Source organism: Paroedura picta, chromosome 7 (genome assembly GCF_049243985.1).
Source record: "Paroedura picta isolate Pp20150507F chromosome 7, Ppicta_v3.0, whole genome shotgun sequence".
Lineage (NCBI taxonomy): Eukaryota > Metazoa > Chordata > Lepidosauria > Squamata > Gekkonidae > Paroedura > Paroedura picta.
The window spans coordinates 99224506-99245160 of NC_135375.1; the positions used below are offsets into that span (position 1 = coordinate 99224506).

Genomic DNA, 20655 nt, shown 5'->3' on the forward strand with positions numbered 1-20655 from the left:
CACTGATGTTAGCAGGTGAAGACTTTCCCATCATTTGATCCCTATGTCTCAACAGCATTAACTATTAAGTTAGCTGTGTCAGGCAACCGTATGCGACTGCCTTCCTTTAAAATACTGGCCTCACTTCCACATCTTCTCATACTGCCCGTGCAGAGCTACTCTAGTCTCATTAGAGGAGCCATTGCACAGGAGCACGCTGTAAGTTTAACTCTCAGGATGCCGTTAAAGATACGGGAGTGGAAGCAGTAAAAGTGATAGCAGGGTTTTGCAATTGCCACTTTAAAATGCATACGTATATATGGCCTTGCTCAGCCATTGTAAATGCAGCAGGTAAAGCTTTCCTCTCAGTCTAAGCTCACTGGATTTGACATTGCACAGGAGCATACTGTCAGTTTAATTCTCAGGATGCCTTAAAGATACGGGAGTGGGGACTGTAAAATAGTAGGCTTTTGCAATTGCCACAAGGGGGGGGGGGAAGGCCTTGCTCAGTTACTGTAAATGGAGCAGGTAAAGCTTTCCTCTCCCCCCCTCCGCCCTTTCCCCCAATCACGCCTCATTTTTTTTTGGGGGGGGGAGGGGTGCTTCCAAGCATTGCTAAATCTCTACGCGCCAGGCTGCCGTCCAAAAAGCACAGGGGTGGGCCACCCAGGTGGCATCCGCGCGACGGCCCTGCCACGGAAGCCAACCTCGCCCTGACGGGGCATGCACGGGGCCTTGGCGCCGCCAGAAGCCTGCGTGTGACCCTGGGCGGGGGGAGCCTCGGCGATGCCCCTCTGAGCAGGGCGAAAGCTCCCCTGCCAGTAGTATGGCGTCCTCCCCCTCCCCCTCCCCCTCCCCCTCCCCCTCCGAGCCATACCTAGGTGGGCCCTCCTAGCGACCCTCCCCATCTGTTCGGTGCCGTGCACCCAACCTCTCCCTTGCACATCTCTTCTTCCCCCCCGCGCCCGAAGCGCACCCCCAGCCTCCCCCCCCCGACTAGGACACGCATGCGGGGAGGGGGACCGGGTGGGGGAGGGGCCACTTACTCCATCCCGTTAGTTGCCCCTCGCCCACTTGCTCGCTCGCTCGCTCGCTCGCCTGACAGACAGACAGCCACCCCCGGCTGCCCGTCCTGGCCCCCGCAGCGCTCGCCTTCCCCGCGCTGCCGCCCGCAGGGTGCCGGCGGGAGCACCAGTCGCCGCGCGGGTCCTACCGCCGCCGCTTACTTCCTCCTTTCGCGGGGTCCCGCTCGGAAACCAGGCCGCTTCCGGAAGCGAGGGAGGGGGGCTAGACCGGCGGAGTAGAGGGTGGGACGCGGCTCGCTTTCGGTCGCCGATCCGCCAGAAAGCTTTTTCTTTTTCGTCCACCCCCTCCCGCCTTCCCTCAGGAAAGGCAGACTACAATCCCCGAAGTGCCTTGCGGCGTCCGCGGCTGGCGGGCGCGGAAGCTTCTTTGCGCACGCGCCTCACCTCATTTCACCTTCCAGAGTTGACAGCGGTGGGGGGTGGAAGTGGCAAGGAAGGTCTGAAAGGGCGGCGGCGGCGGCAGTGGTGGTGATGTCATTGAAGTGCGCCGGGGATGTAGGCTGGTCGTGACGCGCCTCTCGCGCGACTTGGCGGGAAGATTGCTCGGCGGAAAGGCGGCTGCGGTGAGGGAAGGAGAAGTGTCCTGCGTCAAGTGGGATGGAGTGAGTTTCTCTCCTCTGATTCCCTCCGTCGGGGAATTGGAGTGGTTGCCTTGTACCTGCCAGCTGTCAAACATCTGGCTGCTGCTCAAGCGTTTGCTGCTCCAGACAGGCTAATGGTGCAGTGCAACTAACCGGCTAGGGACTGCGCTTCAGGGCCACGATTCTAAACAAACCTTGACAGGGGCACGTCCCTCATATCTTTCTCAGTAGTCGTACTTAGGGCTGTGCCTGTGTTGCTACATCCACCCTCGCATCGTGATGCTTACATGGTTTTGGTTGCTTGGTGTGCTAGTGCCTAATGGAGGACAGAACTGGAAGATTTAGAAAGCTGCTATTTTTAAATATCCTACTTTTCACTACTAGAAGCAGTCCCAAAGTAAATAAAATAAAAGTAAATAAATAAAAATAACTACCTTGCTGGATCACGGGAATGCTGTGGACATAGTATATCTGAATTTCTGTAAAGCTTTTGATAAGATTTCACATGATATTCTTGTTGAAAAGTCGGTAAAATGCGGTATGGATCCTTATTCTGTCACGTGGATCAATAACTGGTTGACAGATCATACCCAGAGAGTACTTGTTAATGGTTCAGCATCTTCTTGGAAAAGAGTGACATGTGGAGTACCCCAAGGATCTGTCCTGGGGCCTGTGTTGTTCAAATATTTATAAATGATTTGGATGAGGGATTAGAGGGGATACTTGTTAAATTTGCAGATGATACTAAACTGGGAGGGGTAGCAAACACAACTGAAAACTGCAACAGAATACAGGATGATCTTAATAGGCTTGAGAAGTGGGCTAAACTGAATAAAATGAAGTTCAATAGGGACAAATGTAAAGTTCTGCATTTAGGTAGGAAAAACCATATACACCAATATAAGAGGGGGGAGACTTGTCTTGGCAGTAGCATGTGCGAAAAGGATCTAGGAGTCTTAGTAGACCATGCATTGAACATGAGTCAGCAGTGTGATTCGGTGGCTAAGAAGGCAAATGGGATCAAACGGAGTATCATGTCCAAATCATGGGAGGTGATGGTACCACTGTACTCTGCTTTGGTTTGGCCTCACTTGGAGTACTGTGCTCAGTTTTGGGCACCCCAGTTGAAAAGAGATGTAGACAAACTGGAGCATGTCCAGAGGAGCGCAACAAAGATGGTGAGGGGTTTGGAGACCGAGACGTATGAAGAAAGCTTGGTCTGTTCAGTCTACAGAGGAGACGACTGAGAGGGGATTTGATAACCATCTTCAAGTATTTAAAAGGGTGCCATATAGAGGATGGAGCAGAGTCGTTCCCTTTTGGCCCGGAGGGACGGACCAGAACCAATGAAGCTGGGGGGAGGGGGTGGCCAAAGCAGGCTTCAGTGCGGGCCTCGGAACAGGCCCGTAGCGTTGCAGGCCTGCTCCGAGCCCCGCGCTAAAGCCTGGAGCTCAGGGGGGGAGGGGGTGGACGGGGCCGGCTTCAGCATGGCCCTGCTGCGTCCCATACGCAGTGGGCCTGCTCCGAGCCCCGCACTGAAGCCGGGTGCTCAGGGGGGGAGGGGGGCAGGCAGGGGAGGCCGGGGGGGGGGCCTCCCACACTCACCCAATGCCCGCTAGCGCCCGCTGTATTTTGGATACAGCGGGCTTAACTTCTAGTCAAAATATAAATTAGGCAAAGGAGGAGGGGGGAAACACAGCACAGCTTCAAATTTGTAGGCTATGAAGTATCTACTGTCCTGTCTCACACAGGACCGCAGATTTGTCAGGGCTACCTTTTAGCCTTTTTACTTGTGTCTTGTCCAATACCTCTAACAGAGATACTTCTAACAAATTCAGTGTAGGTCAGGTGGCAAAGAGATGCTCTTAACCTTCTTCCCCTGCTTGTTGGAAGAGAGAAGTGGGTGATCAGCTAGTCTATTATCATGTGAGAACAGTGTTTTGATTGAAGGGCTGCCCTTTCTAAATAATTTTTTTCGCTTTGTGATGTTTTGTCCTTTCAGCTAAAATACAAATGCAGATGAGGAACCTGATAGGAATATGGAGTCTCCTCCAAACAAGTTTCCTCTATGGATGACCAAAGAAAGCAAAGCAGATGCAGCGGATGACAAAAAGGTAGGAAATAGGAGCGTATGTTGAGTCAACACAAATTTATAATAGTAATGGGAAAAGTAGTGTAAAGGTGAAAGATTGTGAGATGGGTGAATTATTTCTGATGGAAACTGCCAAGTGTTTGTTGTGTGTTTGTAAGCTGGGTCCCAGAGCTCTGTTGGCTGCCCAAATGTGCTTTTGTCCATTGTTAATGCAGAGATTGTGATGCTGTTTGTTGTGTTGGCATTAAGGTTGCAGGGCCTGGATTCTGTTCCAAAGGACTCCTTCTAAGTGAGTCAACTCAGTCTTCATAAAGTAATTTTACAAATTCCACACTTTTCTTCTCTGTTTGTTGGAACAGGAATAATCTTATTTGTGCATGGCATTGGCATCTTGTACATGGGTCCACTTGCATGAAGTAGCTTCCTGAGTAGGTGCCTTCTTGTGGCACCTTAAAGACCAACACACTTTTCATTCTAGCATAGGCTTTCATGAACTGGATCCACGTGCAAGGCCACAGTGCAATGACCATTTTTTAGTCTTCAAGGTGCCGCTTCCGTTTATTTTTCACTGCGGCAGATTAGTACAGCAGTTATGGGTGACAGAGCATGACGCACTTTATAAAACAGAAGTATACCAGAGATAGAAACTCGCATGCAATGGAATCTTCAGTCTTCTTGAACAACCTGCTGCAAATCAGTGAATTAGCTGATAAACATGCTGTTCTTCTGATGAACGTTCTTGACTATTTCAGTATACAGGAAAATCTGTTAGGAGCCATTTCTTTGAGGTTTAGCTGGCTGCCGTCCTTTTTAGAGCCTAGAAATGAATAAAGGTTGTCAAAAGTATGTTACGCTTGAGCTAAATGGGACATGCAGGCCAGCAGCTTAAATCATATTCCAGTGCTTGTCACATCAGGGCCTAGCAGACGCTTGGCCAGAAACCTTTTAATCTGTCTGTATATAATAGCTTCTGGAACGTATGTAAGAGGGTAAATGCTCTGTGTGTGACATGGCAGGATGAGTGGTGCCTTCTCTAATTTTTTCTTAAATATGCAATACAAACAAGCTGTCCTTCCTTCCCCATTTTTATGAAACAGAAGAATCCAGTCCACCGGAGTGTCCTGGAAGACGACTTTCCTTTCTTAGAATTCCACGGTTCCATTGTCTACAGCTGCAATGCCAGCGATTGCTCTTTACTTTCTGAAGACATTACGTAAGAAACTTGTACTTAATTCAGTGTTTTAAAATAAAGTATGAGCACTCAGTTGCAGTTATTTCGAGTTGTCACTGTTAGGAGTGGCAACAGTCCATCTGGCTGTCTATGAATTTTGTTTATGTTCTACCCCGGCTTTCTCAACCTGGGTTTTGTGGAACTGACAGCCCCAGAAGAGTTTCCCAAATGGTTGGGTGTTAATTTTTTTAAAGTGTATTTTTAAAATTTGTTAAATATCAGGTGATTTGACCATATATGGTCATGTTGCCCCACCCACTCCCCAAAATGGCCAATGATGGGTCCTTGTGGGATGGATGATGGATAGAAACTGCCAAGTGTTTGTTGTGTGTTTGTAAGCTGGGTCCCAGAGCTCTGTCAGCTGCCAAAATGTCTTTTGTATCCTCCAGCTGTGGGCATACAGAAGAAAGTTTGCCCAAACCTAGAAGGCGTGTTCCTGCAGCCTTCGCACCGCTGAAGAGGCAAGCAGCTTTTAAATATACATTCTGAAACACAGAGGAGCTTGCCCTTTAGCATGTGATGGCAATTTAAAATAACCAGCATTTTTATTTTGCTAATTTCATTGTGGCCTCAGAATACGCTAGGAACTGTACCAGGAGACACCATTTAAAATCTACATCCTGTTTTTTTTTTAATTCAAAAGATTGGTTACAGTCTATAAGCCTACAATCCCTTCATCATTCTTCTATGGGGAAGGGTTGTACTTCGTGGCAAACCTCTACTTTCCATGCAGAAAGTCCCAAGTTCAACCCTTGGTATCTCCCATTTCAAGTATGAGATAGTAAGTGATGTGCAAGACCTTCAGGCACCCTGGAGAGTTGCTGGTGCAAATGGCAGCCTTAAAAATATGAAGCTGCCTTATACTGAGTCAGGCCCTCTAAGTCAGTGTTGTTTACCCCGACCAGTAGCAGCTCTCCAAGGTTTCAAGCAGTGATCTTTCTTGTCACCAGCTATGTGATAGTTTTGACTAGAGGTGGCAGGGACTGAAGTTGGGACCTCCTGTATGCCAAACAGATGCTCTGCTTCCGTGCCGTGGCCCCTGCCCTGATGGACTGATGTATATGGCAGCTTCACATGGAAGCCGTGCCAATGTCAACATCTCGTAGTGCAGATGCGAACCACAGGTTGCAAATCATGGTGCAGGTGCAAACCGCGGGTCGCAGATTGGGAGCCAGGCTCAGGAGCACACATGATCACTTTCCGCTTCCTCTTCACCCCAAATTCTTCATCTTCCTTGCTGTAACAATTATTTAGTGTTTCAATACATACTAATTGAACTCCTGAACAAGAGAGGCACGGTGAACATCACACCCTGAATAAATCTTTGGTGGTCTGAAAGGTGTTACTGGACTCTGATTTTATTGTGCTGCTTCAGACCAACATGGCTACCCATTTGAAGCTAATAGGGGTTGTTAATGCTAAGCTGTGCTTAAGGCAAACAAGGAAGGGAGATCAATGGGGCAGAGGCGGAAGAGGGAATGTATATTATTGAGTCTGCTTCCTAATTTGTTAGCAGCCATTTGCTGGAAGGCAGCATGACATTAGCACTAGGCCTTTGAAACAATCAGTAGAAGCTGAACCAGAGATGCATTTTTAAATCTTCCAGTTCAGCCTTGCCTCATGGAGCTGTCCTGGGATTTGACATTGAATGGACACCGCCCTACACCAAAGGGAAGGAAGGAAAAGTCGCTTTAATCCAGCTGTGCACATCAGAGAAAAAATGTTACCTGTTTCACATCTCAACCATGTCAAGTCAGTACTGTTTTAATTTACTCTCTGAACACAATGGAATCACCAGCAGATTTACATAAACTGTAGGTCAACCGCCTCCCCAAAATGTAACTTGGTTATATGTCATTTTTGTCTGCACCCAGGCAGCCCAGAGTAGGCATCAAGAAGAAAGACATTTTGCCACATGTTTCAGCTAAGCAACTTGAGAACTCACTCTCTGTCATGAATAGACAATAGAGGCTGCTTAGGTTGAAAGCCAGCTTGGTGTAATGGTTAATACTGGCAGCCTCTAATCTGGAGAGCTTCCAAGAGGTCCAGAAGAACCAAAAGGATGTAAACATGCTCAACACAACTACACTTGCAGCAGGGTCCCTTAACAAAACCTTGAGTGAAAGGGTGGTGAGTGTCCTGCACAGTGCAGGGGGGTGGACTAGATCAGGGGTAGTCAACCTGTGGTCCTCCAGATGTCCATGGACTACAATTCCCATGAGGGGCTCATGGGAATTGTAGTCCATGAACATCTGGAGGACAACAGGTTGACTACCCCTGGACTAGATGATCTGTGAGGTCCCTTCCAACTCTATGATTCTAAAATGTGTTGTTGCGAGGCTTCGTATTTGATTGGTTTTTTGGGAGGGAGACCATTTATGTGCATAGGAAAACTACATGACAAAGGAGAGCGTTTTTTTTGTCCCCAGTTGTTTACTACCCAGAGCAGCTTGCAATCGCCTACCCTTCCTCTCCCCACAACAGACATCCTGTGTGGCAGGCAAGGCACTGAGAGAACGGTGACTGGCCCAAGGTCACCCAGCTGGCATGTGGAGGAAGAGTGGGGAATCAAACCCAGTTCTTGTCATTATTATCCTGCTGGAGTGCACCATTGGGATAGGTTAGAGGGGCCAGAGGAGGTGCTGTTTGGTTGAGCTACTGGACTTTCTTGAGAGACAAGCTCTGCAGGCTGGTACAGGAAGCTGGCAGCCCCTTGGCCAATTTTCTTGAGGTGTCTGGGGAGCTCTACATTCTTCCTTCTGTTTTGGATCTGCTGGGAGACGCACTCCAAAGTTTTGGAGTTCAAGATGCGTTGACAAGCAATGATGCAGAACTTCCTTTCCTCATTCCAATTGATTCTAAGGAGGTGGTGGAAGCACTAGGTTTGGATATAGGCCGTGAGATAAAAAGTGAGTCTGGACAAGACCTAAGCTTTGTCAGTCAAGTATCAATCAAAATCAGTGTTACAACTGATTTTGAATAAGTTTGCTCTTAGGGTTGCTCCTGGGTCTCGCTCTTCTGTTTGAAAAGAAGAGAGAGAGCGGGGTTTTTGTACCCTGCTTTTTACTACCCAAAGGAGTCTCAAAGTGGCTTACAATCACCTACCCTTCCACTCCCCATAACAAACACCCTGTGAGGTAGGTGAGGCTGAGAGAGCGTTGAGTGAACTGTGACTAGCCCAAGATCACCTAGCTCAGTGGTCCCCAACCTGCGGGCCGCAGCCCAGTGCCGGGCCGCAAAGGCCATGGCGTCGGGCCGCGCCCCCCCCCCAGTAAAAAACTTCCCAGGCTGCAAGCTTGCGGCCCGGGAAGCTTCTTACTGAGGGAGGGCGAGGAGAGGGAATCAGATGCTCGGCCTGCGGGTGCGGCCTGTGGGCGTGGTCCGCGTGGGCGCGGCCCGATGCCCTGCCAGTCCCCAGCCTCAGAAAGGTTGGGGACCACTGACCTAGCTGGCTCTCAAGAAAAGAAGCAGTGAAAAAATAAGGACATTGTATAATATTCCTGACTAACACAATATACTCACAAGAATGGCAGAGTTGTAAGATAGAGTTTCAAAGTCCATAATGCAGGTTGCAGGAAGTGTGAACAAAACTTGATCAAAAACCTGAACAACATGATGTTACAATGGAAGACCTTAATGGCTTGTTCCCACGTGGGGCTTTGGGCACACAAACCGATCAATAAGAAATTAGCAATTTATTAATTAACCCTGGGGTCACTAGTGTCAAGGTAGATGAGCCAATCCTAAGGCAGGTGAGGTAATGCTGTCTCATCTAACTCAAGGCCCGTCTCATAACAAATTAATTGGGAACAACTGAAGCCAATTAATTGTCTTATCAGTATGTGCAAAACTGTTAGGCTCCTCAAGGGCACAGGTGCAACTAATTGGCCAAACGTTCTCATTTGGCCCGCTGAAGTTTTTACAGGGCCAAAGCCTGAACCAAAGTTTCATGAACAGGATTTGAGGCCATTATTTCACTACAGCCTCACGCAAACTGGATTTTGAGGGCACGAGAACAGGGAACTGTGAGTGGAAGTCCTAGCATTTGCTGGAATGTCACATTGCATCCAGTCCATTTGGTTGAAACATGAATTTTAGGTATAATATTATTTTTACTTCCCGAGATAATCGTTTGTTTATTTTAGACTATTGTAAACAGCTTATACTTACACAGAATAGATGGGGTATTCATTTCTTGATCAAATAAATAATATGCATGATCTGAATCCGTCTTAGGCTTCCCTGTGGGGCTAAAAATGCTGCTTGAAGATAAAAATATAAAAAAAGCTGGCGTTGGTATTGAAGGAGACAAATGGAAGCTGATGCGTGATTTTGAAATCCGATTGGAGGGCATCGTGGAGTTGGCTGACCTTGCCAATGAAAAGGTAATCATTTACTCTTGGGTGGGGTGGGTGCTCGCCAGAAGATTCATGGAAGGTCAGCTTTGTGGGGAAAACCTGGCTAAGTGATGTTCCTCCAGCTACTGATATAATACATTGTAAATGAAATTTATGATAAATTTATGATTAGATTTTTCCATGGTCATTGTTTGTTCCCTTTCAGAGTCCTGTGCTTCTTTTCACCTTTGTGTCAGGCTCCTTATTTCTATGATAAAATGAATCTTTTGATTTATTTTGCGATTAACCCCCACCCTCCGCCCCTGAATGTTCTCGGACTCCTGTTTTACACCGACTCAGAATGCGGCCACAGCTTCGTTGATTATTGTGTCGCTGATATGGGTGCTATCAGCAGGTTTGAAGGAGATAGGGCTGCCTGAATATCCTGTTGATATGCTGTAACGTTTCAAAAGCTGTTTCGTATATGATGGAATAGGCTTCCGATCAGCCCAGTGAATAAATTTCCCAGACAGTGAAAGATGTAAACCTTTGGAAGGAAGGAGATGGGAAATTTCATTTGTCAAAAATCTGTCAGGAGCTCACTTGTCCCTTAGCTGTCATGCTATCTAAATCAGGGGTAGTCAAACCGGCCCTCCAGATGTCCATGGACTATAATTCCCATGAGCCCCTGCCATCATTTGCTGGCAGGGGCTCATAGGAATTGTAGTCCATGGACATCTAGAGGGCCGCAGTTTGACTACCTCTGATCTGAGGCATATACCATGTTCCATGCAAGGCCTTTGGAGTCTAAAGGCACTGAACATGGAGCCCCAGAGTTATAACTAAGGCCGGCTTTCTCAATCAGTGTTTTGTGAAACCCATGGGGTTTCTTGATGGCCCTGGAAGGGTTTCCCAAATGGGTGGGAGTGAATTAATTTTAATATATTTTAAAATTTGTTAAACATTTCTGGTGATATGACCAAATAAGTTCATGTTTCCCCTGCCCCAATTGCCAGTGATGGGCCTGAAGGGGTGAGAAGGGGAGGTGTGCGTATAAACACCTGGGTGGGTGTGTATACAGTTATGCTTCTCAGCCATATTCTGCACATTCACGCCACTTCTGGGATTTTTCGAAGCCTGAAGAAGGGTTCCAAGGGTTAAAAATTTGAGAAAGGATGTGCCTTCAGTTCTCAATCAGACAATACATGTATTTTGATACATTTTGACCTACTTATATGGTAAGGACAGGTGGCTTTATAATTGTTTAGATATTTTTTTTTATTTCATTTATGTGAGTTACTGCCTTGGGAGTCTTTGAACTGCAAGCTGAGCATTGAAGTAATTTATTTAAATCATTTAAAATAAGGAGGTATTCTGTTGTTTAAAAAAAAACATTTCAGAGGAGACAGCCCCAGTTAGTCTCCACTTAAAAATTCAATTGGCACTTTTAAGCCCTTTTAAAAGTAACTTTTTATCAATGAATGATCTCATTTGGAATGGATCCATCTCCTCTGCCAGTTGTAGACACCCAACGCACACAACCCTATCCACTGATACTGTTTCAGAAACAGTTTGTACTTAACTGTGGCAATCTTATTTTTAGCTGAAATGTAAGGAGATCTGGAGCCTGAACAACCTCGTAAAACATCTGTTCCACAAACAGCTCCTGAAAGACAATTTGATCCGCTGTGGTAATTGGGAACAATTTCCGCTTACAGAGGAGCAGAGGCTGTATGCCGCTACGGATGCTTATGTATGTACATAAAGACCCTCGCTGTTATTTTTTCCCTAGGATATATCTAGCTGTGTGGATATTTGCAAGCCTTCTTTGTTTCTTGATGTGGCTGACGTGTTCTGACTCTCTAGAGCAGAGCCCTAGCTTTCCTAAAAGCAGCACCCTGTCTTTGAATCATAGGATCCTAGAGCTGGAAGGGATCTCCACGGTCATCTAGTCCAACCCCCTGCAGAACGCAGGAAATTCACAACTACCTGCCCACCCATAGCAACCCCAGTTTCGGGAGGTGAATTTCTTCCAGACCAGGCTGCCCAGGGATTCTGGTTTGGGGGGAGGGGATCATCATCTGGGCATAGAATTGGGGTCACTGGGTGTGCAGGTAGTTGTGAATTTCCTGCATTCTTCAGGGGGTTGGACTAGATGACCCTGGAGGTCCCTTCCAACTTTAGGATTCTACGATTCATGTCCGACAGACCTATATTGAGCAATTGCATTCTAATAAAGAATGGTCACAGGTGGAATGTTACCCTTTCTCACATATCGTATGGCTTTTAGGAACTCTCTGGGCAATACTATGGAGGCTGGATGTTTTTCTTCTTTCTCGAAGACATCACTGAAGTTGATAGACTTGTACAGAAGCCACATCTGTATAGGAGAAAGCATGAATTGCTTCATCCGTTTTCTAGAACTGATGATTAAAGAATCCTTAGTTGATTAAGCAGATGCATTTGAATGAATCCACTTAACCTGCATCATTTGCATTTGAATAAAGCTGCATTTGTGAAGGTGGGGAAAAGCACATATGGATTTTAGAACCAGTTTGCTAAGTTTAATAGGAGGTCCTATCTTAAGGAAATGGTGCACGAGAGGGGAGGGGGGATACCTCTTCTATGATGGTGCTTTATTCAAATAGTAGAAGCTGTGTTTTGGGAGGCTTTTTCGCCGTTGAGTCACAGCTGAATTATGGTGACCCTGTGGGGTTTTCAAGGCAAGAGATGTTCAGAGGTGGTTTGCCATTGCTTTCCTCAGTGCCATGACCCTGCTATTCCTTGGAGATCTTTCATCCATATGCTACCTAGGGTCCAACCCTGCCTAGTGTCTGAGATTTGAAGAGATCAGGCTAGCCTGGGCTTATCCAGCTGAAGGCGAAAGCTGTGGACATTTCTAGAAATGTGTTCCATGCATTGTGCTCCGTTGTTATTATAAGTCGCCGTGGCTCTTGGGATGCTGCCCTGAACAGATGGAGAGGCATTGCAATTTGGGAGCACCTTTTAACATATCAACAGATCTTAATTTCTTGATTTAACTGGCTAATCAAGTAAATATTGTAGGCCCCGGAATTGTTTAAGGCAAAGGCAGACGTCCTTACAGCTCTCTGTATCACCTGGGCACGCATTAAGAAACACGAGTGTTTATTAACATGCAAGACAACCCCTGAAATGCATGCCTTGTGGGGTGCAGAAACAGCGTTTTTGTGCAGGGCGTCTGTCTTCTACTGTGATCTTTAGCTTGCTGTTTGGGAGGGGTGTCTGTAGGGACGTTCCAGCCGGGTGATTTGCTGCGGAACAGCCGGTAGGCATAGTCAGCAGATGTTCCTGTCGTGAAGTGGGTACAGAACACGATCTTGACAGAGGGAGAACAAAACAAGATGAAGGTTGGAAAGGGTTTGATGTGGCTCTGTAGTTAGCTAGGTGAGAGTGGGAGAAAACCCTAGAGAAGGGCCAGACAGCTGGGAAGCCCGGGGCTCAAAGCGAATCCTTAGCGCAGTTTCAAGACATCCCACGTACTCTAGAATGCACCTTAGTCACTTTGTCTTATTCTGAAGCCTGGTTTAACTTTGATGCTGGAAGTGGCTCCTTTTGGGTTGGATTATGAGTAGGAGCCATGCGGATACTGTGACATCCCAACTGGGTCACCAGCACCTGTGCATGGAGCATTGGCGTGAAAGGCAGATCCATTGTACCATACATCACCCTCTATGCTAGTGCTGCCCATGTAGCCATGGTGACATGATGTGGACCTATTGCTGCTGGTTTAGCTCCTTGCATGGGTAACTTATGTGACCATTGTCCTGTTGACACTGTCCTGAGACTCAGCAGATGGGCTCTTTAACCCCTCCGTCCCAGCATGAATGGCAGCAGAGGTTCTGCTGGACTTCTCTCCGTGTGCGTTTTTGCTGCTGTCTCCTACATGCTTCAGTCCACAAGTCGTAGGACTGCTTAGAAGGCTCATTTCTTCCATTGAGAAAAGGAGCCGCGCTGTCAGATCAGTCCGATAGGAGATCAAGGCTGTGCGTTGAATGGGTTGCATGTCAACATCGAGCTTTGTGTCAGGACCCCGCGACGCTCCTCTGATTCTGGTCACGGAAACGACCTCAGGCAGTCTTTGAGTTTAAAGTCCATAAGGAGTTTTCTTCGTTCCAAAGCGCAGAAAGGAGCAAATGATCACAGCAGGCGATCATTGTTAAAAACAAGTGGCATTGGAACATACCAGATGCATAAAAGGTTTTAGCTCAAAGCCCCCCCTTCCCCCGGCCACTTTGATACCAAGTTCTTTTCCTACTGGAGAACTCAAAAATGAAAGCGACTCAAGGACATTTATTGCATACTACACAGGCCTCCTGCATAAAGCCTGAAGAAAACACTCCAGTGACCCAGGGATCAAAGAAGGGTGTTTGTGTGTGTGTGTGTGTGGGGGGGGGGACAGTCATAACTATGGAAAAATACCTAGTGCTGAGGAAGTCCCCCCGACTGATGGCATGACACCGATGGGTCGCCATGACATTTTGGCTGCTGTGTGACCAGTAGCTGTCCTGCATCTGCTTGGATGAATTAACATTCCACAGTTTATTCAAGGTCGCTTGTTACGTTGATATGAGGGCTTTAATGCACACACACCCCTCCCCAGATTGTAAAATGGAAAAACAGGGGGCTGTTATTACTGTCAGCATTTGCCTAGAGTGTAAAATGGTTGACACGTAATTTCTGAAGCATACATGCATTGCACTTTCATTACTTTTACATAGCCTTGCGTTGTGTTTTGTTTTGCCCTGAGTATTCTCCCAACATTGTCCTTGTGCTTAGTGGTCTCCTACCCGCAAGCTGAAATATTGTTCCATGGGAACGGACAATGGGTGAGGCTGTAGGCAGGCCTCTGCCAAAGGTATCCTAGGGGAGGTGGGATTTAGAGGTCCTTTTCCCCACATCTCCATCTCTGCAGGCCCTTCTTTCCCTTGCTGTGGTCAGAATAGGCTTTCTCAACCATGTTTCGTGACGGCTCTGGAAGGGTTTCCCAAATGGTTGGGAGTTCATTAATTTTATATATCATTTGTTGAACATTTATCAGGTGGTATGATCATATCTGGTCATCTTGGACTCCTGCCCCAGTGGCCCGTGATGGGCCTTGAGGGAGTGGGGAGGGGCCCCAGGTGGGTATGTCCACAGCTATGCTTCCAACCACATTCTGCACAATCGCCCCACTTCTGGGGTTTCTTGAATCACAAAGAATATTTCAGGGATTGCTCAATGGTAAAAAAGTTGAGAAAGGCACATTTAGACTATGGCCCCCATCACCAACTAGTTGGTGTCCACAAGTAGTTAAGATTCTATGACCACAGTAGCTCTTTATTCATATAGTCACCACATGCAATAAATATAGAGGCGCTGCTTCTTGCGACACGTTAATGCTGCCCTATGTAAAAAAAAAACTTCTTACCATAATTAATTCCATAGTTCAAATGAAATTCATTTTAATACAGCACTGCGGCCAGATAAAACAGATAGCAAGAAAAAAACATTTCACAGCAGAAAATTGCATAATCAGGGAGCCAGTACAAAATTTAAAATATATGAAATTGTATAATTGATAGGTACATTATAAAAAAAGCATAGTAAAATTCCTCTAAAACATTTTTACTTAAGCTTAAGTTGTCTTTCCCGTGTGCTAAGCACATGAGCACAAAATTTGGCAACCTGCTTAATAATATGGCCCCTATTATTCCACAGGAGGAATTTAACTTTTTCTTTGTTTGAGCTGTTGGAGGAATTATTCCTCCCCTAAGTAATGGGAGGATGAATTTATTTCTTACAGAGTTGAAGGTAGGGCACCTTAAGAGGACGTGTTCGATTGACTCTATCTCCCCGGAAATTCCATAGTTCTGTTTCCTTTACTCTTCTCTTGTCACAGGCCCCTAATTATTATACCAACTGTATATATTTATTTATGTTATTATGTTATATGAGGCAAATTAACTTCATGGAATAGAGACTTGCTTTCTTTGTATCGTCACAGGCCGGCTTCCTCATTTTTCAAAAGATGGCAAGTATGAAAAGCCTTAAGCAGATGCGGCTTGGTGAGGAAGAAGGTGAGCCATTTGTACAGTGGAAAGTATGAACAGATACCACTTCTGTCACCATCTTCTGGGTTTGTTTCCCTCAAAATGTGCTGGACGTCATGACAGGCGAGCCTTGGATAATGCACAGCTTTAAGAACTGTGGGAGGGGGTTTGGTGTGATTTTGTAAAGCAGTGGACATAGTCATCACAGACATTAATAAAGAACTGCATGTCTGTTGTGCATAGCTGTGCCTTGTATGCCTCTTAAGAGATTTCCATACCGAAAGAATGGTTAGCCTTTCTTTCTGTTTCCCACCACTGTGTTCAGCAGTGCTTGTAGCCTTCCTTTAACTGAAGAGGCTGGCTGGAGCTGGTGTAAGGCTCTTTAGGCTGGAAGAAGGCTTTGCTGATCTCCTACACCAATGTTTTGTTGGTAAATGTTTTATAAGAGACATTTGTATTGCTTCTGTAACCCTGGAGTCTAGTATCTTGTGAAAATAACAACAAGAATATCCATAGTGACCTTGAGCATGGATCCACGGAGTTTAGGACACTTTCTGATACTTTGGATCTGGTCTTCTAAACACCAGCTTGGTTGCAGCCTCTAATCTGGAGAGCTGAGTTTGATTTCCCATTCCACGACGTGCAGCCAACTGGATGATCTTGGACCAGTCACAATTCTTTTAGAGCTGTTCTTAAAGAGCAGTTCTATCAGAGCGCTCTCAGCCCCACCTACCTCCCAAGGTGCCTGTTGTGGGAAGAGGAAAGGAAGGCAATTGTAATCTGCCTTGATTCTCCTTCAGCTAGTGAAAAGCAGGATCATAAAAACTAACTGTTCTTCATCAGGAAGAATCCAGCCTCTCTTGGGGAGGGATTTCCTTTGTCAGGGTACTATTATAGAGAAAGTATATGATCACCAAGTTTCTTTTTTTGTTGAGAAAGTAAGGTCTTACTTTGGGGATCTCAGATCACAATGGCATGCATGCAGGGGATACCGTGTATCCAGGCTATGTCAACACCATCGTTCTGAATTGGACTCTGGACATGCAGACTTCTTTGGATAGGTGCAGTAAAGTCTCTTTTGATTTCCTCTAGTACTGAGCACTCTTCCAAGGTCAGCTCCCTGTAGAGTTCTCTGGAGAAAAACAATACAACTGTCACTACTGCTCATTATAACTGCTAATAGTAATGATAACTGTTGCATGGCGCTAGTGATGTTTACAATTCATAGTAAGGATATAAAGATAAAGGTATCCCCTGTGCAAGCACCGAGTCATGTCTGACCCTTGGGGTGACGCCCTCTAGCGTTTTCATGGCAGACTCAAAACGGGGTGGTTTGCCAGTGCCTTCCCCAGTCATTACGGTTTTACCTCCCAGCAAGCTGGATACTCATTTTACCGACTTCGGAAGGATGGAAGGCTGAGTCAACCTTGAGCCGGCTGCTGGGATCGAAGTCCCAGCCTCATGCTCAGAGCTTCAGACAGCATAGGCTGCCTTACCACCCTGCGCCACAAGAGTAAGGATATAGTGATCTACAATTGGCTGAAGAGAACAAGCATGAGGCGTGTATAAAACGTTACGATATCCTGCTTCTGAAAAAGCCTAAGAGGGGTATAAATCATTTTAATGACTACCGTCTAAATATGCCTAATCATGCAAACAAGCCACAAACTGAAAAGGGAGCACACTAAGCTAATAACTATTGAAATTGTGAGTTTTCTCATCTTTCACTACCTGGATGATGTGATATATTAGAACAGCAATAAAATACTTCACTTATCTTAATTTTTACTTCTTTTTTTACAGATGGTATACTTCTGAAAAATGACATAAAGAAGGAATTAACCTCTTTATCAGAAGAGATGATGGATTTGGCTCATCGCCTTCCAGACACTTTTGAACAACCCATAAATGTCGACAGGTTATCTGTTGCTTGATTTTTTTATTTCCTTTTAATTTATTAAATGCAAGTCTGGGCTGTGTTCCTTTTGTTGCTGCCTAATATCTAGTAGATGTTTTATTCAGTGCACTGGTTATCAGTTCTAATAATGGCAGCCACTTCCTCCAGCACAAGGAGCCTCCTGCCCATTCAAGAGATTTTCCTCTTATGCCCAAGATTGGTCTTGCCATGAGCAGAATGGATGTGCAACGTCTGTAGCTTTATGGGATCTTGTGACTCCTTTAGATGGGATCAAGTGACAAGGTGCTGGTCTTTCTCACTTCCATTCTGCAATTTCTGAAAAGTCCCTCCAGAATGTCAGGAGACTTTGAGCTATCTCTGATGCAGAACTAAGAACCAGAATTGAAAATTGGAAATTGGAAATCTTGGTCTATGTTATGTATATCTATGCATAGCTTTTTGGATCTTAGCCAGAAGTAGGTCTATGATTTATTCACTACGAGGACTATTTTCAGTCCTTGTAATATGGAGTCGCCTTGACCTGGATGGCTCAGGCTAGCTGGATCTCATCAGAACTTGGAAGCTAAGCAGGGTTGGCCCTAGTTAGGATTTGGATGGGAGAACACCAAGGAAGTCTGTATGCAGGTAATAAGAAAACCACCTCTGTTCATGTCTTGCCATGAAAACCCCAAGAGGTTGGTATGAGTCACCTGTGACTTGATGTCACTTTTCAACACCAACATATATTAGCAGCCCTGCATAGCAAACGTATTTTGAACTTTCTTCTGTTTTGATACTTTTCCCCCAGAGCTGTAGAAATATTGACCAGTATTTCAGAGAACATTGAGGCCTTGAGGACATTGGTTGTTGGGTCCAGTTGCCAGACAGAACTGAGAAATGCTGCAGAGCCACAAACTAAATGTAGTGAAGAAATAAGAACAGAAACAGCTACACCGGATTCCAAGACTGTAGGTGATTTCAGTGACTCTGTAGATCATAAATTATCTGGTGTCCCAAAAGGAGCCATGACCGAAATAGAACTTAATACGGCGAAACAAGTAGATTGCACTTCAGACAGAGGCCCACAAAGAGCTGCAGAAAGAGACTGTTTAATGTCACTGGACATAACTGAGTATGAACTTCAGATGTTGGAGCGTCTGGCCCAGGAAGAGCTGCTAAATGAAACAACTTGCCTGTCGGAGGTAAACTTCTATATCAGTAATTAACTGCATTGGGAAAACAATATATATTTTTATCTGCCATAGCTTGATCTCAGTCTGGGCTTATGCAGTGCAGCTAATTTGTTTGTTTGTTTGTTTATTTATTTATTTCACATATATATACCGCCCTCCCCGAAGGCTCAGGCAGGATCATGATGGAGGCAGGTAGGGTCTGCATTGTCCTAGAAGTTTTACAATGTCATGTCAGCCCTGATTCCATGGCCATTAGCGTTCACCTTCCAAGGTGTCCTTTCCAAGAGCTGTTGCAGTAGTTATGGCTACTCTAGCTCAATGTTTTGGGCCAGCTCCCAGCACTGCAGGGGAAGAACTTAGGTGCCTCTTGGCATCGATGATCCTGTGTTCAGTTTTCTGTAAAGTGGATGGAGCACAAAATTGGGCTGACTGCTGATTCCAGAAATAATTCTGAACTGGATGACCCTTTCTAGCCTGATCTAGCTCAGAAGCTAATCAGGGTCAGCCCCAGTTGGTAATTGGATGGGAAGCCTCCAAGGAATAACATGGTGGTGGTGTGGAGGCAGGCAATGTCAAACCACTTCTCATAGAAACATAGAGTTGGAAGGCACTTCCAGGGTCATCTAGTCCAACCCCCTGCTCAATGCAGGAGATTCACAACTAACTGCCCACCACAGTGACCCCAATTCCATGCCCAGATGATGCCCCCCCCCCCAAACTAGAATTCCTGGCCAGTCTGGCCTCTGAACATCTCTTGTATTGAAAGCCCTATAAGTTGGCTGTGAATTGTACGCTTTCCACCGTTCAAGCTAATAGTAGCCCTGTTGTTTTCCCAGGGTTAAAACAGTAGCTTCAGCATTCATGCCTCTGTATTAAAGAGAGCCAGCTTGGTGTAGTGGATAAGAGCGGTGGCTTCTAATCTGGAGAGCCAGGTTTGCTTCCCTGCTCCTCCTCCACATGCAGCCAGCTGGGTGACCTTGGGCCAGTCACAGTCCTGTTAGAACTGTTCTTACAGAGCAGTCCTGTTAGAGCTCTTTAAGCCTCACCCACCTCACAGGGTGTCTATTGTGTGGAGAGGAAGGGAAGGCGATAGTAAGCTGCTTTGAGACTCCTTTGAGTAATGAAAAGTGGGAATTCTTCTTCTCCTTCTCCCCTCTCTCCCCTTCTTTGATATGATCCTTGCACAAACAATGTATTGCTTCACTGCAAGTACAGTTTAGGGTTGCTTCCAACTGGCAAGGATTCAACCTTCTGCATTCCCTATTATGTATTTTCTCCTATTAATTGCATTGCCTGAGGCTGCGTAATCCGCCTTGAGTCTCCTTAAGAAAGAGATGCTATAAACATAGAATAAAATTTTAAAATTTCAGTAGCATAGAAGTTTGCATTGGCAATGAAGCATCCACTTGTAAGTTCTCTGTGCCCTTTCCTCCACCAGCTGCCCGTTTCGCTGCATGTTCAAATACTGTTTACATTTTTTGAGATTTGCAGAGCTTTTGTTTTTCAAAAGCACGCCTGCAGTTTAAGTTCAATTTGGGTAGTTTTAGTTAGCTTGCACTTCTCCCCATCAGCATGTTAGCTGGGAGAGATGTTAAAGACACAGCTGTGAAACCCAGTTTAGTTAAGTATTTTTTGAAAGCGGGTTATAACACTTTACAACGAGATGACGGGAACGCAAGTGAAACTGGCTCACTGGAGAATTTTCTTTTCAGAATTTAAGCGTCATAGAGGAGGAAGAGAATTCTTCTTTCACCATTGAAAGTGATGATGAATTTGAGACGGCGATGGTTAAAGTAAGTTTCCCAAGTGCCCTTATCTCCTGCAGAGGTTGTGTTTTGAATGTTGCGTAATGAGCAGGGCTGTCAACAGGCCTGCAGAAAAAAAAACGTACTACCCCTTTAATAGGGACCCCATGGGTTGTTATTAACCTTCATGCCTTGAAAAGCTTCACCTGCCCACTTTCAGTTCTAGGTTGTGAAATACCTGGGGATTCGGGGGATGGAGCCTGGGAAGGCTGGGGTTTGGAGAGGAAAGAGGCCCCATTAGGGTCACTAATGCGGGGGTCATCAACCCCCGGTCTTCGGCCCGGTACGGGGCCGCGAAGGCCACGGTGCCGGGCCGCCAGCAGCTGCGCCTGCCCCCCCCCCCACAGCGAGAAGGAAGGGAAGAGGCAGGTACGGCCGCCGGCA

At 46.1% G+C, this 20655-nt stretch overlaps 2 protein-coding genes across 13 annotated transcripts in view; one reads left to right on the forward strand and one right to left on the reverse strand.

The window, feature by feature from the left end:
* PURG (purine rich element binding protein G) overlaps positions 1-1489 on the reverse strand; it is a 28006-nt gene extending 26517 nt beyond the window's left edge. Inside the window, exon 1 of one of the 8 annotated variants that reach the window (XM_077345648.1) lies at positions 1449-1489. The gene's annotated coding sequence lies outside the window, so the exon portion shown is untranslated. Of the gene's footprint in view, positions 1-856; positions 912-1025; positions 1367-1448 lie in introns of those variants that run through there. The other 7 variants (XM_077345645.1, XM_077345644.1, XM_077345651.1 and 4 more) reach the window with 7 other exon arrangements.
* Positions 1-20655, forward strand: part of WRN (WRN RecQ like helicase) — a 108787-nt gene that overhangs the window by 28387 nt on the left and 59745 nt on the right. For 2 of the 5 annotated variants that reach the window (XM_077345639.1, XM_077345642.1), the window contains exons 1-10: positions 1466-1666; positions 3648-3759; positions 4835-4950; positions 6575-6720; positions 9205-9353; positions 10909-11058; positions 15331-15403; positions 17180-17294; positions 18082-18475; positions 20179-20259. In XM_077345639.1, coding sequence (XP_077201754.1) covers positions 3685-3759; positions 4835-4950; positions 6575-6720; positions 9205-9353; positions 10909-11058; positions 15331-15403; positions 17180-17294; positions 18082-18475; positions 20179-20259 — 1299 coding nt within the window. In that variant the 5' untranslated portion in view covers positions 1466-1666; positions 3648-3684. Of the gene's footprint in view, positions 1-1465; positions 1667-3647; positions 3760-4834; positions 4951-6574; positions 6721-8814; positions 9067-9204; positions 9354-10908; positions 11059-15330; positions 15404-17179; positions 17295-18081; positions 18476-20178; positions 20260-20655 lie in introns of those variants that run through there. The other 3 variants (XM_077345641.1, XM_077345640.1, XM_077345643.1) reach the window with 3 other exon arrangements.